The sequence below is a fragment of the Zootoca vivipara genome, chromosome 15, assembly GCF_965207765.1.
Source record: "Zootoca vivipara chromosome 15, rZooViv2.hap1.1, whole genome shotgun sequence".
NCBI lineage: Eukaryota > Metazoa > Chordata > Lepidosauria > Squamata > Lacertidae > Zootoca > Zootoca vivipara.
The window spans coordinates 34,899,499-34,916,920 of record NC_142598.1 but is presented as its reverse complement, the minus strand read 5'-3'; the positions used below and the strand labels follow the sequence as shown (position 1 = coordinate 34,916,920).

General features: G+C 43.7%; 1 protein-coding gene across 1 annotated transcript; it reads right to left on the bottom strand.

Annotated features, from left to right (window-relative positions):
* Positions 1-6,063: 6,063 nt before the first annotated feature.
* PLGRKT (plasminogen receptor with a C-terminal lysine) lies at positions 6,064-17,166 on the bottom strand. Its single transcript, XM_035097382.3, has 5 exons — positions 17,047-17,166; positions 14,956-15,042; positions 7,809-7,939; positions 6,965-7,074; positions 6,064-6,591 (listed from the first exon to the last, which is right to left on the bottom strand). Exons 2-5 carry the CDS (start codon positions 15,034-15,036, stop codon positions 6,470-6,472), a joined length of 444 nt encoding a protein of 147 aa, XP_034953273.1. The 5' UTR covers positions 15,037-15,042; positions 17,047-17,166; the 3' UTR covers positions 6,064-6,469.
* Between the last annotated feature and the right edge of the window lie 256 nt (positions 17,167-17,422).

Below are 17,422 nucleotides of genomic sequence, written 5' to 3'. Positions count from 1 at the left end.
GGGTCCCTTCAACTAAAACATCCAGGACAGCAGTGGCAGACTTTGGGCTCTCGAATTTCAGTGGTGCCCTGTGCAATGCTAAAATTTGGCGGCTCTCTCGCTCAGTTCTTCAGCATTGTGGTGGCGCTACCCTAAAAACCACCTCTGATGACAGATGGCCATCCAATCTTGGCTTAAAATCCTCCAAGGAGGGAGAGTCGGCCACCTTCCGAGGGGGTCCGTTCCACAGCCGAATGGCAAGGTCAGAAAGTTCTTCCTGATGTTTAGTTGGAATCTCCTTTCTTGAAGCACAACTTCATGCCTATGGTGTGCTCTTGCAGAGACAGCACAGAACCAGCCTTAAAGCACTGGCTTATTTATCACACAGACTTACTACAGTAAAAAAGGGACATACTGTACTTACATTCCTTCAGATGGATTGGAATGAGGTCACAACAGAGGCTTGTGCAGCACACCGTGGAAATGCCTAACATTTATAAAGTGTTCTGAACATTTTATAAAGTGCTTCACATTATTACTCGCTGTTTATTGGTTATTTATAGAGAACTGGGCAGCCCAGCTTTCCATACCAAGTGAGCCGCAAGTGTCCTTTGACAGGGAACCTAAATAATAATAATAATAATAATAATAATAATAATAATAATAATAATAATAATAATATATTATTTATACCCCGCCCATCTGGCTGGGTCTCCCCAGCCACTCTGGGCGGCTTCCAACAGAAAAATAGAACACAGTAATCTATTAAACATTAAAAGCCTCCCTGAACAGGGCTGCCTTCAGATGTCTTCTAAAAGTCTGGTAGTTGTTTTCCTTTTTGACATCTGTTGGGAGGGTGTTCCACAGGGCAGGCGCCACCACCGAGAAGGCCCTCTGCCTAGTTCCCTGCAACTTGGCTTCTCGCAACGAGGGAACCGTCAGAAGGCCCTTGGTGCTGGACCTCAGTGTCCGGGCAGAATGATGGAGGCGGAGACGCTCCTTCAGGTATACTAGACCGAGGCCATTTAGGGCTTTAAAGGTCAGCACCAACACTTTGAATTGTGCTCGGAAACGTATTGGGAGCCAATGTAGATCTTTCAAGACCGGTGTTATGTGGTCTCGGTGGCCGATCCCAGTCACCAGTCTAGCTGCCGCATTCTGGATTAGTTGTAGTTTCCGGGTCACCTTCAAAGGTAGCCCCACGTAGAGCACATTGCAGTAGTCCAAGCGGGAGATAACTAGAGCATGCACCACTCTGGCTAGACAGTCTGCAGGCAGGTAGGGTCTCAGCCTGCGTACCAGATGGGCCGCCCTCTGCTTTGTCACAACAGAGGTGGGGGGAGCGAGCCCAAAATTTGACGCCCAGGCAGGAGGCACCAAGTGCCGCTAAGGGGTGCCAAAAATGGTCTTGAGGGCTACACATTGCAGCACTCTGATACCTTTGTATCCTGCTCTTCAGCCAAAAAAGCCTCCCAGAGCAGAAAACATAAAACAAGACCCTGCCTGCAGGTTTACAACCTAAAATACACAGCACAAAAGGAAAAAGGGACAGGGAGGGAAAAGGAAAAAAGGCAAACTGGCACAAATTATTAAATGGCACAGGCACAGCTCGGGTAGGGGGCAGCTGATGGAGCTGGTCTTCCCACAGAGCTGGTGGAGTGGCCGCTGCCAGGCGACAGCTGAGAGAGGGGAGGTTTGATGAACATCATCTTAATAGGTCAGTATTACTTCCATATTGCAGATGGGAGAGCGAAGCTGAGAAAGTGCCCTGCCTCATTCAACAGAGTTCAGGACAAAAACAAAAGTTTATAGCTCAAGTCTCAGCCAACAACAGTAACCGAGCTCTAAACCAGCAAAATAAAGTTATCTTTGTTTTCATATTCTGGCAAACCCTGACGCCTTGTTTGTACAGATGTCAGGTCCTTTTTTTTTTTATTCTGTCTCCGGTTTTGATTGTACGGAATGAACTGAGGGGAGCTGACCTTCAGCATGTACCAGGCAAAAGGCTGGTTTTTGACAGCTGGCCCATCCATTGCTTGCTTTTAACTCAACAAATTCCACTATATTCAATGGGACTTGTTTCCAATTAGGGCTGGACTGGATTGCAACCCTATTGCACTCTAAAGTAGAGTGATTTGTTTGCTTGTTTGCCTGTGACTGTAAAACTGCCAACTGCCGTTTTCCACGTTATTGACTGGGACAAATGAAATGTTAGTAAGAGGGGAAAACATAAATGAAATCACACCAGAATGAACCGACTGTTTGAGATTACTATACATTCTGTGCTTGAATGTCCACTTGGGTTTATTTCACAGCATGTTATTTATTTATTTATTTATTTATTTTTAAAAAAACCTTTAGTACAATTAATTTGAAAAATGTGAGGGGAGCAATTAATAGCTAGACCCTTATCTACTCAGTTTTCATAACAAATCACAACTGCCGGTTTCCTAATAATATTTCAATGTCTTCTTTCATACCAGATTCAGGTAGGTAGCCATGTTGGTCTGACCCAGTTGAAATATATATTTAAAAAAAAATAAATTCCTTCCAGTAGCGCCTTAGAGACCAACTACGGTAAGTTTGTCATTGGTATGAGCTTTCATGTGCATGCACACTTCTTCAGATATGGTGGTACCTCTGGTTAAGAACTTAATTCATTCCGGAGGTCCGTTCTTAACCTGAAACTGTTCTTAACCTGAAGCACCACTTTAGCGAATGGGGCCTCCTCCTGCTGCTGCTGTGCCACCACCATGCGATTTCTGTTCTCATCCTGAGGTAAAGTTCTTAACCTGAGGTACTATTTCTGGGTTAGCAGAGTTTACCCTTATATAGTGGGAGGGTGGGGTGGGGTTTTTCTCAGGACGGTAGTAGGAGACAGGTGATTGACTCAATGACTAATCATCTGCATACTAAAGGACCCCTGACCAGTAGGTCCAATCCTGACCACGGCGCTCATCTCGCTCGGCGTACAGCTTCCATATCCCTTGCTTTTTCCTGTAGGACTAATTGCAGTCGTTAACAGTCTTCAACAGGTTTACCATACCCATTGAGTCAAGTCTATACCAAGAACAAACTTAGTTGGTCTCTAAGGTACTACTGGACAATTTTTTTATTTCTTTCATACCAGCGATTTATCGTGGTGAAGCAGGCTGCAAAACACCTATGCAAAAGTCATGCAAACATTTCTAATAATACTAATAGAAAAACCAATATTTGAGCCATACAGTAAGAACGTGGCAGCTGCACAAACAGATAGACGAATGGTAGTCCACATTCTATGCAGGATGCCCATCTGAATCATGCCCATAGATGGACGATACTATAGCAAAACGTGTTGCAATCTGGACACTATACTTCTGAATTGCGGAGTGCTGCTGCTCATTGAGTGGTGTGCCAATGCTCCATAGGGCATAGGCACTAGTGGTCATAATTAACCTAACCAGGGATTTTTTTTTTCAGCCTGAACTAACCGGAACTCAGAAGGGAGGCGTTTGTGGCAATTTCCGACACCACTTTTTCTAGAAAAATAGCACTGGCCCAAGCTAATCTTTCTCGTAAAAGCACAGAGAACACAAAACAGCTTTGAGATGAGAACATTTTCCAAGGCTACAAGCAAGGCCAGTGCAGTGGATTTCTTCCGTCATCATCTCCTATCTGTTGACTGACGATCACTTCAGCACTTTGTCTATCTGCTCAGAAGTAAGTCCTGTTGAATTCAGTGGTGCTTACTGCCCAGTAAGTGTGTTGGGATCGCAGCCTATGTTGCCGTTCCTGGGTCAAAGGACAATCAATCATCAGGAAAGTTTACCAAAGTTGCTTATATGTTTGTTTTTCATATTATTTCATGCTCATGTGAGGAGAATGAGGCTTTGGCAAGTTTCCCCGCCATGTTGGGGAACCTAGGCATAAAGGAGATTATTTATTATTAAATTTAGATCCTGTCTTTCCTCCAAGGTGCTCAATGTGGCATACAAGGTTCTCCTCGTCTCACAGCAACACCATGCTGGGGGTTAGGCTGAGAGATGGCGTTTGCCCCAAACTTTGTGGTTCAGTGGGGATTTGTACCCCTCCCCATCCCCACACACAGTCCCACTCCGAGTAAGAGACACTAGCAACCATGCCAGACGATTTTGTCTACCATAACCAGCAACTTTTCCATTAATGCTGAGCTGGACACGAGTATTGACAAGGCAGCTACGGCAACGGCTCGCCTCTCCGAAAGGGTGTGTCTACCAGGCTTGCAGTGAGCCCACTGCTTTATGGAAGCGAGTCATGGGCAACTTACAACCGCCAGGAGCGACGCCTCAATGCCTTCCACATGCACTGCATCAGAAAGATTTTGGCGGGGTAGGGTTTCAAACAAAGATGTGCTCTCCCAAGCCCCCATTCCCAGCATGTTTGCAGTCCTGTCTCAGCAACGTCTATGCTAGGTTAGTCATGACTACAGAATTGCAGGAACCCAAAGGATGTGCTCAACGGGGCAGGGGCGTACCCAGGATCAAAACTAGGAGGGGGCAAGAGAGGAGAAGAGAGAGGGAAGGAAGGAGGGAGGGGTGAGAGAGAGAGAAGGAAGGAAGGAAGGAAGGGAGGGAGGGAGGGAGGGAGGGAGGGAGGGAGGGGTGAGAGAGAGAGAGGAGGGAGGGAGAGAAAAAAAAGAAGGAAGGAAGAGGGGGGAAGGAAGGATGGAGCTCCCATCCGCCGCCCCCCAAGCTCAGGCTGCTCCTCCCCCCTCCCACGTTCCTGTCGCAGGCTGCAGCTGCGGAGAGGGCGGAAACAGCCCGATTTCCATAACCCACAGTGACTTTTCCCCTTCAGTTTTCGGAGGGAAAAAGTGTGGGTTATGGTCCGTAAAATACGGTACTTTTTTTTTTTTGCTTCTGGGGGGGGGCAGCTGCCCCTCCTGCTGCTCGCTGGGTATGCCCATGCAATGGGGAGCTGGCTCCAGGCACCAGGCCTGTTGGCAGACCAACTCCATGATTGCAAAGGCTGGCAACATCAACCCTACCTAAAACATTGTGTTATGGGGACAGACCAGAGCTGGCTAGTATATTTGGGGCCCTGTTTGGCTACTCGGTCACACCAGCCTAGAGCCATCCTCTCCCCATCCCGTTTCTTTTCTGGTTGGCATGGGTTCTGGGATGCAGCAATCCATCATCCCCTCTCCCTTGCTGCTCCTCACTAGGTGTTAGAATTGCTCTGCTAAGACTTTAAAAATGGCACCAAAATGATGCAGCTACGGAACGGAGAACAATTGTGCTGCTTCAATGGCACTATCTAAGCATGTCATGGTGACCACGCAATTTTGTCCTAGACAGATCTTCCAAAAAGTCCCATTTCCCCGAAATGTAATGTGGCGAAGGTCAATCTTGAGGAAAGACGTCTGGGTCTCATGCAACAAGTGGCCTCCTGTGAATAGCCCAAACAGGCAATTCAAATTGATCCAATTTCTCAAAATGCCAGCAGGTTGAACTGGCATGAGTTACAGAACGTGTGACAATCAAGGCTGAACTACACATGACACCAAATCTTTTCTAAGAGCAGTCACCCGTGGGAGAACTTCCCTCCGATGCCGAAAAGCAACTTGGGGAGAAGGAGAGACATTTTCATGCAGTCTCCGTCCCGATTATTATTTTATTGTTGTTAATTTAATTTATTGCCCACCCTGCACCCTAAGGTCCCAAGTTGGAATGCACAACCATTTAAAATAAAACATTAAAAACTGTTGGAAATAAATTTCACAAGTAGAGCAGGTCCTAAAAATATACCTCTCAGGTATCCAAAGGCCAAGGTAAACAGGTGTTCCGGTGGCTGTTTAAACTCAGTCACGCAACTCCAAATGACAAAAACCATAATGGGTAATTTGGCCCCTTTGCAACTCTTAAAATCCCCACACACCCTACAACTCCCTTGTTCAGGTGTCTCGCCATCTTCAAGGGAGTCCTCTACCATTTCAGAGCTGCTGCAAGGAGATCCAGGTTGCACTGAAAATGTGAGCATCTGCAAAAATTCCATGCTCGCTGTAAAGGAATCTCCTGCTGCTATTAGAAATAAGACACAATGAAAAGCACAACCCAACCACAATTGTATTAAATCCGTTTTATTCCATAATGCGCATTACAGTCAGATAATAGTTTTTTAAAACAAGTTTGCCATGATCCATCTAGGTATAGTGCATGTAGTCCTCTTCTCTGATCCAACAGGAGAAATTGTGTGTGCTTAGCCCAGATTAAAAAATAATAATTGGCCTATCGGCTTTTTGAGAGGGAGAGCAATGGTCTCTAGAATCTAGACACACACACACACACACACACACACACACACACACACACACACACACACCAACTGTCTTTCTTGTCAAGCAGCTTGACTGGTGAGATTTTAGCAAAGGCTCCCTGCATACACACTGTTAGATCAGAGCTTCACAAGTCAGTGACATGATTACAAATAGATATTTCTGTTCTCTGAAGCACTGCTTCACCACACCAAACTATTTTTCAATGAAAAACAAGCTCTGTGCTCTTCTAGCTTTTTCAAGGCCATCGAAAGTGAGGGGTCCTTTTGGCATTTCCACCAACGCGTTCTCTGTGTCAAGTATATTCTCTGCTTCACCTTGGGAGAAAAATACGGACACGTGTACAGTATATACGTTTGTATATTGTGAGAGCAAAATGATGACAAATCTGCCATTAACTAAGTGTTGTTTGCTTATATTAGATTTATATACCGCTCTTCATCGTAAGATCCCAGGGTGGTTCACAGAATAAAATACAGGATAAAATCAAGTAAATAAGTAAAACAAAACACCAAACAATACCCCCCCTTCCCACAGACACATTTAAAAGGCTGTAGTGTAGGATATTAATCAGCCCAAGGCCTGGTTGAAGAGGAATGTTTTTGCCTGGCACCTAAAAATATATAATAAAGGCGTGAACCTTTCTGGGGAGAGAATTCCACACTGCAGTGTGGAATATACAATACCTACCTTTCATTCTTTGCAGAAGTGATCCATAACCCATATCATAATTGTAGGCAAGTATAAAACTTAAAGGAACAATTGGAATGAATAATCCAGGCTTTTTTCTTTTAATTGCCCTGTTTATTTAAAAAAAGTAAGTAAGTAAGTAATATCCTAAAGCTTCAAACAAAACAACACATTGAATCATAGCATCATAGAATTGTAGAGTTGGAAAGGGACCATGAGGGCCATCTAGCCCAACCCCTTCACAATGTGGGAATCTTTTGTCCAAGGCGGGACTTGACCCACGACCCTGGGATTAAGAGTCTCATGCTCAACCATCTGGAGGGCTGAGTTTGCCTATGCCTGTTATATACAATACAGTAGTCTATTTTAATTCCCTTGCTTTTAACTTGCTTTTAATCTTTTATTATTTTACTGTGTGCCTTTTTGCTTCTATACTGTTGTAAACTGCTGTGATATAGTTCTATGATACGGCGGTATATAAATATTTTTAAAATGTGTGCAGCGAATGACATCTGCTTGCACAACAGAACCTTCTTCCCTCTCCTCCCTCCATGGACACTCCCCTAAGTCCCCCCCCCAATCCTCCAGAGAAGATTTAGGGGGCACAAGAGACGGGGAAATCCCATTGCACAAATGGACCTCATTCTGCATGCACACAACAGCTTGGCTGAGTGCCACCCACTGAGCAAAATTCAACTAAGTTATACCCAGAGTAGATGCACTGGTATTAATGGATGGACCTAACTTAGTCACGTCCATTAATTCCAACAAGTCTACTCTGAGTAAAGCTTAGATGACAAACATGCAGTCTCCCTTGCATTATTCAGAAAAAAGGGGTGCATACCCAGCTGTGAGACCGACGACAGAAAGTCCGAAAAATGCTCCAAAATACTTGAGAAATTCCCGCGTCCAAGCAACCTGCATAGCCATTTGCCTCTCACGCATCTGATTTTGCATCAGGAGTTGCCTTTCAAGCTGTAAGTAAAAGAAAAAGACAACAATAATTTTATTTGCAAATTTAAGTAACTTTTCTACAGGACAGTTCCTACGTAACTGGTAAAACATGGTTTTTGTATTAGTGTACTGTATATACTTGTTGTTATGGTTGATATGACCATGACGGTCAAAACAACAAACTACGTAAGGATATATTATTTGTGGCTTAAGAGCAGCGTCGTGTCTAAGCTGTGTGGCTGTTCTAGAACTCTTTCAGCAAGGAAATTACTGGCAAGTGTAATATTTCTATTGTTCTTTTGAAGTGTATGATGTGCCCTATTCAGGTGCTCTTTTTAGAGGGGGCAAAAGCATGAGTCAGGAGCAATGATCTTTCTAAAGCCACCCGCTAGCAAAGGTTATTGACATCGCTGCACATTCAGTACATCTTGCTATTTGGTCAAGAGATTGTTGAGCTAAACTGCAGGTGACAACTGCACACACACATATGGTGATGGTTTTCTGGGTTTGCACTACACAGAAGCGTTATCCACTCCATGGCACCGAAAGCTTCAAGAACAGACCAGTTTGGCCAGTACACTGCCACAGCAAAATGTTGCCCTGCGCGTCCTTGCATGTGCTCCACCACGAAGCTCGCGGGGTGACCCTGGGCCAGTCACTTTCTCTCTCTCAGCCCAACCTACCTCACGGGGTTGTTGTGCCGATGAAAGGAGGATGGGGAGAACCATGTCCCTGAGCTCCGTGGAGAAATAGGTGGCATATAAATGGAGCAAATGAAATCCCCGCTTACTTCTGTATCATGTTTTAGCTGGAAACCCGTGATCCTCGGGATGTTGGTTGGACTCCCAGCTCTCACCTGTATGGCTGCCATGATGGGAGCTGGAGTCCAACCTCAGGAGGAACACCGATTCCCAAATCCCTATGTTAGTAGAAAAAAATTGCTCTCCATTGAAAGCAGTGCAATTTGAACAGCGGCTAAACTTTATTAAAAGCGGCCACTGTGGCAGCCTAAGCTTGCAATGTTATCGATTTCACAATATCCAATATCTTGCTTAGGAGGCAAGAGTTATCCAGCTCTGCCTTATCAGGGACTCTTGTTTCGTAACCTTCCCACTTAGGCATAGGGATTACCCTAGCTTCTGTCCTGCAGCAGCCATAGACTCTGAAGGCCTGCATAATATATTGCATGAGAGTCAGAGGGGGGCATGTCCTCTCCTTGTCAGAATGCTCAAACAGCTATTTTGTGTCCTTGGTGCCAGTATAATGGTATTAGTTGTTCCGCCAAGACTGGTGCAAGATTCCAACGGTAGAGCATCAACTGTACTGGGTATGGCGTAGGATCGTTCAAAATCATCATGTTCAAGCAAACAACATTATTTCTTACTTTGATAAAAGAAAATCTGTGAATAGACTGCATTTATTGGTATAGTTGTTCGGACTGTTGGGTCCACCCAATAGAGGGTCCAACAGTTGCTGTATGTTCTGTAGATGAAAATGAAGGGAAGGTGGGGCTAATCAATCTAAGAAGGTAGCCCATCTAGGAGAAGGAAAACTCTGATCCTAAAGCTCCACTGCTATAATGATCTCTGGCAGGCGAGTGGCCTGGTAAAGCAGCAAAGACTTGCTGTCAGTCTTATACTGTACAAGTTTATTCAAAGGAAAAACACATTCAGAGCATGGCAATCTGCCTCATTAATCTAGTTGCTCAGTCTGACTTATCGTTCCTTCCCCCAACAGGAAGAACGCCAAAATCCCACCTTTCGTCTCCATTGCGCTCTAATCTCCTCATTTTAGGACTGCAGGGCCGAGCTACCTCTTCCTCAGAAGACTCAGCCTCTGACACCTTCTTATCTGCTGGTTGCCTGGCAAAGCCTTGGCCAATGTCCAACTCTCCCACCCCTTGGGAACTAACTGCTTCTTCCCTGGAAAGGAGGGGCCCTGGGCCGTTCCCTCTAAAATCAGACAGATGGCTCACATCTACAGAGTCAACCTCTTCCTCACTCAACTCAATTTCCAAGGCTGACTCTCCTGGTGTGCTCGGGGGGCGGGGAGCACATTCCTGACAACTGCTTTACAGGATATCTTTGGGAGAAGAGAAGGCTAAGGAGCAAACCCTACACAAATCCAGAGTGGAGTTCCTAAAATGGTTGGATTGGGCTTTGTACACCTCCTTCCGGCAACACCTGGAGCCAAGCTGGCGCCAAACATATTGCTCTGCTTTCCTTTGGACCACGTCAGTGACGCCGGGAAGGGGGGGTCTTGTCATTTGGGCAGCCCCTCCATACACACTGCCCAGGTTACTTTGGTGCTGCTAATGCAGCGGTTTAACTCCCCACCACCACCACCGGAGGCGCACTCCATTGTCTCTCAAGAAAAGTTGTCCAGATTCTAACTACAGAAAAGCAACATTTGGATACCTGGATTTTCAACAGGCAAACATTGCCATATAAATTGAGAAAAATCACCTAATTCATTTCATTTATTGCTCTCTCGACTCTAGCAAAACATTGTGTGTGTTTTTTCTTTAAAAAAAAACACATAGAAAAAGATACAAGGTAATGCTGGCATGTTTTGCCGGAAGCTAAAATAAAATTAGTTATAAAAGATTTCACTACCAGTTTTCTTTGCCAGCACTACCATTTTTAATCCACAAACTAAATGGAAAATTGCATTTGTCCACATAGATTAAGCTACAGCCAAGACAACTGCAAGATAGTTATGACTTTTTTCATATTAGGCCTATATGTATTCCCACACATTCCCACACTTGACAAATTATTAAATGCCAAAATATGTAAGCCATATGCAAAACTTGCAAATAATTTTAAACTGCGCATTTCCACAGGCAAAAGAGGTGAACAACAAAGAACACCCTGTAGACTTTCTAATAAATGCTTTTTGGACTCCAGCACTGGAAAGTAGCACCTTCATAAAGTAATTTTGAATCCCACATACCATTTTTAAATACAGTCGTACCTTGGTTGTCGAACGGAATCCATTCTGGAAGTCTGTTTTACTTCCAAAAACATTTGACAACCAAGGTGCAGCTTCTGATTGGCTGCAGGAGCTTCCTGCACATAATCGGAAGCCGTGTTGGACGTTCGGCTTCCAAAGAACGTTCGCAAACTGGAACACTCACTTCCAGGTTTGCAGCATTCAGGAGCCAAAACGTTTGACTCGGAAGCTGTTTGGCTTCCAAGGTACGACTGTAGTTGCTGTTCTCAAGCTTAAAGATATACTGTAATTTACGATATTCCAGAGAACTGGGTCTGAAAAAGACAAGGGCTGGACCACCATTTTAAAATATACTCCTTTTATTTTAAGCACATTGGTGCTTATTTTCCCACAACGCACTCCTGAAAAGGGCTCCAAACTATGCCAGTTAAGATGATATAAAGTTATTTCCAGTTCAACTGAGTCTAAGGGAGGGGTAAAAAATGGGAAGGCAGGACATGAGAGAAAATGTCACCCCTCTCCTGTCATGTCCCTCAGAAACTTCCACCACCCCAGAACGGCTCTCTTAGAATTTTGATCAAATCATGACACTGAAAGGGTATCTTTTTTATGTTACACTTAATAGTGGGGAAATCACCCTGATAGTCTAAAATACATCTTTAAAGGTCATATATTTTTGCAACGGTTCAACTAAAATATAAGCTATGAAATGTTGAAGTTAGAGGAGTTTCTTAAGATTTATAACAATGAAAACTCCAGCCTTCTCCTGCTACTCCTAATTTTTTTAAAAAAAATAGTTACCAAGACCCTTCTGTCTACTACCAAGACCCTTTTGTCTACTATATTGACATAATTATCTGAATCAAGTACTAGAAATGTAGTAACAGAAATATATACTATCATCATATTCTGCAAACAAAGCATTCTTTACATAACTCAAGAAAATATTAGTGGTCCTTATCTAGAGAAAAGTGCAAAATCTCCTGGAATAACCATGTTTTATAGCCTTGTGCCCTTTGGACTTAATATAGGGCATCCTATATGACTTGCGTTAGCCATTACTAACAAGTTAAACATCAGGAAAAACTTTCTGACAGTGAGAGCCATTCGACAGTAGTACAGTCTCCCTCGGGAGGTTGTGGACTCTCCTTCCCAGGAGGTTCTTAAGCTAAGGTGGGATGGTCATTGGTCATGGATGCTTTAGCCAAGATTCCTACATTGCAGGGCGTTGGACTAGATGGCCCCTGGGGTCCCTTCCAACTCTAAGATTCTAAGCCCTATGGATTTCAGTGTGTCTACTCTATGCATAATCCAGAGATCCAGCCCAATGTTGCGAACTTGCAGTAGGTTAATCTTCTGTACATATTTGATTCATATCCTTACTCAAATATAGTTGCCATTAATATGAAATCCGAGATCAGCTCTGCGGTTCATTATGTAGTACTGGACAAGGCAATTTATTAGGTTCACATTTTACATCCTCTTTCACTGAAATCTCGGATGCGTGAGGGGGAGGGCAGGTGGCGAGAGAAATCAGAACGTGAATAACATAGTGGTTAGCAATGAGATAAAATCATTATCCAAGCTTCTTTTGGTGTTCTTACATTTTTAACAGCCGGTCCGCTGCGAAGTGCTACTAACAGAAAATGTAATGTTCCTATTTCCTCAGAGAAGTTTTAAATTTCATAGGACACCCACCCGCCCTTATGCCAAAGGCACGATTCTCCTTCATTATAACTTCACAGTGTCACTGTCTGTTAGATGAAGCTAACAGCTATGTGTTAAACTGGTGTAATTCCCATTATAGTCAGGAAACAGGAAGCACGTAGCTTCTCTCGTGCTTGCCCCAACGTTTATTATTATGTTCTTCAGCTACAACCCAAAAGAAACACTGTGTGCACTTTTTAACAAGTCAAACTCTTTAGTCATATGGCGGTAAGATACACGGCAAAAAACATTCCAGTAGCCGATATTTTGTGACAACTGAAAGTGACACATCTAATTTAGTGGAAGACACCCAAGCAGAATTTATTGTCATTAAAAATTAAATTTATCCACCTGAGTTCTATGATTCTATACAGTATTTAGTACGTATCTTGCTGCAGACATTAAAAAACAACAACACTGAACTGCAAGAACATCAGTCACTCTTATTTTCTAGACCAGGGGTTCCCAACAAAATTTTCTCGAGGACCCCTCATCGAGCCGCTATTGTGACAAGGACCCCCATTAATTCCTAATCCTAAAATTAAAAAGTGAGAGCCAAATTAAGAGACTTTTTATATTTTATATTTATACGTTTTTTACAGTTACAACAGAGTACTCCATCAGTATACAGTTAGTTTTAATTTTCAGTTCTTAATGAGATGAGTTAAATCTGTCCTTTGAGTCCATTATTTCTGAAATATTAGGTTCCAAACTTGAAACCTTCACTCTGAAATCCGACCGCATGTCGAGCCGATTCCTATACAGTGGTACCTCAGTTTATGAACACAATTGGTTCCGGAAGTCTGTTCATAAACCGAAGCGTTCATAAACTGAAGCGAACTTTCCCATTGAAAGTAATGGAAAGTGGATCAATCTGTTCCAGACGGTCCGCGGAGTACTTAAACTGAAGTGTTCATAAACTGAAGCAAACTTTCCCATTGAAAGTAATGGAAAGCGGATTAATCTGTTCCAGACGGGTCCACGGAGTACTCAACCTGAAGCGTACTTAACCCGAAGCATGGGTGTAATTGGTTCCGGAAGTCTGTTCATAAACTGAAACGTTCATAAACTGAAGCAAACTTTCCCATTGAAAGTAATGGAAAGTGAATTAATCCGTTCCAGATGGGTCCGCTGCGTTCGTAAACCGAAAATTCGTAAACCGAGGTGTTCATAAACCGAGGTTCCACTGTATTTGTTTTTCATGAAACACATGGAAGAAAATGCTTGCTCACACCGATATGTGGTTGCAAATGGAAGGATCTTTTTCATTGCCTTATCTCCAAGTTTCTTGTAGTCCTTGCGGCATACAGCAGAACTACTGCCTCTATCTAATTCTAGTTTTGCGCTAGACTCTGCTCATGCAGGAAGCGGCCAAAACAAAAAATCTGTTATCATACGAAATATATTTAATATATTTTTTATTCTAATAGGATCTTGAGGACCCCTCTGGCATAGCTCGCGGACCCCTGGGGGTCCCCGGACCACCTGTTGGGAACCACTGTTCTAGACTAAACCATCTTTTCTTCACCCTCTCACAGGAAACAATACCCCTCTAATTCATTACTTTTGTTTGCTCGGGAGTTTGCCAGGCTTGGATTACACAAAGTGTGCATGCACACGAAAGCTCATACCTATGACAAACTTAGTTGGTCTCTAAGGTGCTACTGGAAGGAATTTTTTGTTTGTTTGTTACAAATACCACTGTTAAAACTAGGCAGCATATCATTCAAATAACTAGGAGCGTAAAATATTCTATATTTTGAACCACATACTTTAAACTCTTCTGCCTCCAAGAGAGCCCCAAGGACTACTTTAAGGGAAGGAAAAAATATTTTGAAGACAAATTGCACCAAGTTTAGAATGTGATTCTGGAAGCAGAGAATACGTAAACAAGCCCTGCAGAGGTTTTTTCCCCTTAAAATAAACATCAACACACAATTATTTCGGATATATTTGTATCGCTTAAGTGTTCTGAAGCTGCACAGCAATGTATTATATTAACAGTAAGGTCTTCAGGATAAGACAATCCGATCACCCAATCAGATTTGCCAAGGAAGACAAAGACAAAATTAAATTCTACATGGCAGATTTATAAGATCTGCAGGAAAACAGGATACTGTACTTTATTACCTTTCTGTTCTTTAATCTGCTTCCTGTTCTCCTACTGGGAAGGTTGGGCAATGAAGAAGAGTCTTTGGCAGTTCCAAGGTGCTTTTGTCTGGGAACAAATGATCTAATCCATATTTTTACTTCAGTTCCCAGTACCACGTATGAGATGCATGTCATTGTGGGGTAACCAATGCTGTATGCACATATTTTTCCACCAGAGTATAAAATAATTGCATTGCTACATGCTCTGTAATATAATAACCAACCTGAAGTCGAGAGTTCATGAGCATAAACTCCTGTTGACTCTTCAGGCTTTCATTCACAGACTTCGAAAACATGAAACCCATTTTGACCTAAATGGAGATAATATATATTTTTTTGCAATGAGCATTAACACTGTTGAAATTTGAGCTACAAGTATTATTTCCCCTCCCATAAAGAAATGACTCAGTAATAAAACGCACCAACTGTCCAAATCTAACACCTGAGAAAACTACTTATTCAACCTTTGCATGTTATTGTCAACACTTCTCTTTATTTGGCATTTTATTGACACTAGCCCATCCAGAGAGGCAGTGGCCTGAAATTACATAGTAGGAAATGTGGAAAGCCTTGCTGTGGATTCCCAGCCCTGGTGCCCTTCAGATATTCGTTGGACTCGGGTGATTTCCTTCAACCCCACCCAGCATAGCCAACAGCCAAGGGTGATGGGAGTTCAAAACACCTGGAGGGCACCAGGTTGGAGAAGCCAGTCCTAGAAGGTGGCTTTCTACAGTCTCTGGGTGGTAGAGGCAACTCAATCCTGGAGGTGGGGGGAAATATACATCACCTACCCAGCCCCACAAGTACTTAAAAGTAATTGGGATTTACCCAAATGGCAGACTATCTGTGGGGTGGGGTGGGGTGGGGTTGTTTTATATACAGTGGTACCTCAGTTTATGAACACAATTGGTTCCTTAAGTCTGTTCATAAACTGAAGCGAACTTTCCCATTGAAAGTAATGGAAAGTGAATTAATCCGTTCCAGACGGGTCCGCGGAGTACTCAACCTGAAGCGTACTTAACCCGAAGCATGGGTGTAATTGGTTCCAGAAGTCTGTTCATAAACTGAAGTGTTCATAAACTGAAGCGAACTTTCCCATTGAAAGCAATGGAAAGTGAATTAATCCGTTCCAGATGGGTCCGCAGCGTTTGTAAACCGAAAATTCATAAACTGAGGTGTTCATAAACCGAGGTTCCACTGTACATATATACTGTATATGTGTGCGTGTGTTGTTTTATATGTGTGTGTGTTGTTGTTGCTGCTGCTGCTGCTGCTGTATGTTGTTTTATATATATTTACAGTGGTACCTCGGTTTAAGAACAGCCCTGTTTACGAACTATTCGGTTTACGACCTCTGCAAAACCGGAAATAGTGTCCCGGTTTGCAAACTTTACCTCGGTCTAAGAGCGGAATCCGAACAGCGGAAGGGCACTGGCGGCAGGAGGCCTCATTAGGGAAAGCGCGTCTCGGCTTAAGAATGGTTTCAGTTTAAGAACAGACTTTTGGAATGGATTAAGTTTGTAAACCGAGGTACCACTGTATACTGTATATGTGTGCATGCATTGTTTTATATGTGTGTGTATGTGTTGTTGTTGTTGTGTGTGTGTTGTTATGTGTGCGTGTGTTGTTGTGTGTGTGTGCATGCGTTGTTGTTATATATGTGTGTGTGTTGTTATGTGTGTGTTGTAGTAGTAGTATGTGTTGTTATATGTGTGTGTGTTGTTGTTATGTTTGTGTGTGTTGTTATGTGTGTGTTGTTGTTGTAGTAGTAGTATGTGTTGTTATATGTGTGTGTTGTTGTTGTTGTTGTTGTGTGTGTTGTTATATGTGTGTGTTGTTATGTTTTTCTGTGTGTGTGTTGTTATTTGTGTGTGTGTTGTTGTTGTTGTTGTGTGTGTGTTTATTTGTGTGTGTGTTATGTGTGTGTTGATGTTGTTGTAGTATGTGTTGTTATGTGTGTGTGTGTGTTGTTGTTGTTATATGTGTGTTATTTGTGTGTGTGTGTTGTTATGTGTGTGCGTTGTTGTTATATGTGTGCGTGTGTGTGTGTGGTTGTTGTGTGTGTTGTTATATGTGTGTGTTATGTTTGTGTGTGTGTGTGGTGTTGTTGTTGTTTGTGTTGTTGTTTGTGTGTGTGTGTGTGTTGTTTTTGTTGCAGGAGGGGAGAATAACAATACAGGGTGCAGAAGCGCTCCAGGTCCGAAGGTCCACCCTGGCAGCCAGCCCTAGAGAGCAGGCGCTACCCCTGGGAAGCTTCCTCCCGCCCCCTCCTCCTCCCTAGACCCTCGCTCGCCCCTCTTTCCCTCCCCCCTTACCTGCCGCCTCCCCGGCCTCCCCTCCTCCTCCTCCTCTCAGCGGCCTCCCTCCGTCAGCCCAGCCGGGCTCTCCCTCCTCTCCGCCCGAGCGGACTTCGCTTCGGCCCGCCAAGACTCGCTTGTTTGCGGGGAAGCTGTCCGTGGGCCAGGAAGCGACGGGACGTCATTTCCGGGCACGTTTCCTCCTCCTCCTCTTTCTTTTTTCCCCTCTTCTGCTGCTTCTTCAGCGGCCGGCCGGCGTTTTGGCCGGAGTTTGGCATAAGTGGCCCCGTCCCTCGTACTGACCCGTCGTTTCTACGGACTGCTGTGTATCTTCTATGAATCCTAGCAGGTGTGGTAAGGGGCCACGAGGGTCATCCAGCCCAGCCCCCCCCCC

Coding starts and splice junctions, on each gene's coding strand:
- PLGRKT (XM_035097382.3), bottom strand. CDS start 15,036: ATGGGTTTCATGTTTTCGAAGTCTGTGAATGAAAGCCTGAAGAGTCAA. Junction 7,940..14,955: donor TCATGAACTCTCGACTTCAG/GTTGGTTATTAT, acceptor TTTTACTTACAG/CTTGAAAGGCAACTCCTGAT. Junction 7,075..7,808: donor GTCGTCGGTCTCACAGCTGG/GTATGCACCCCT, acceptor TTAAATAAACAG/GGCAATTAAAAGAAAAAAGC.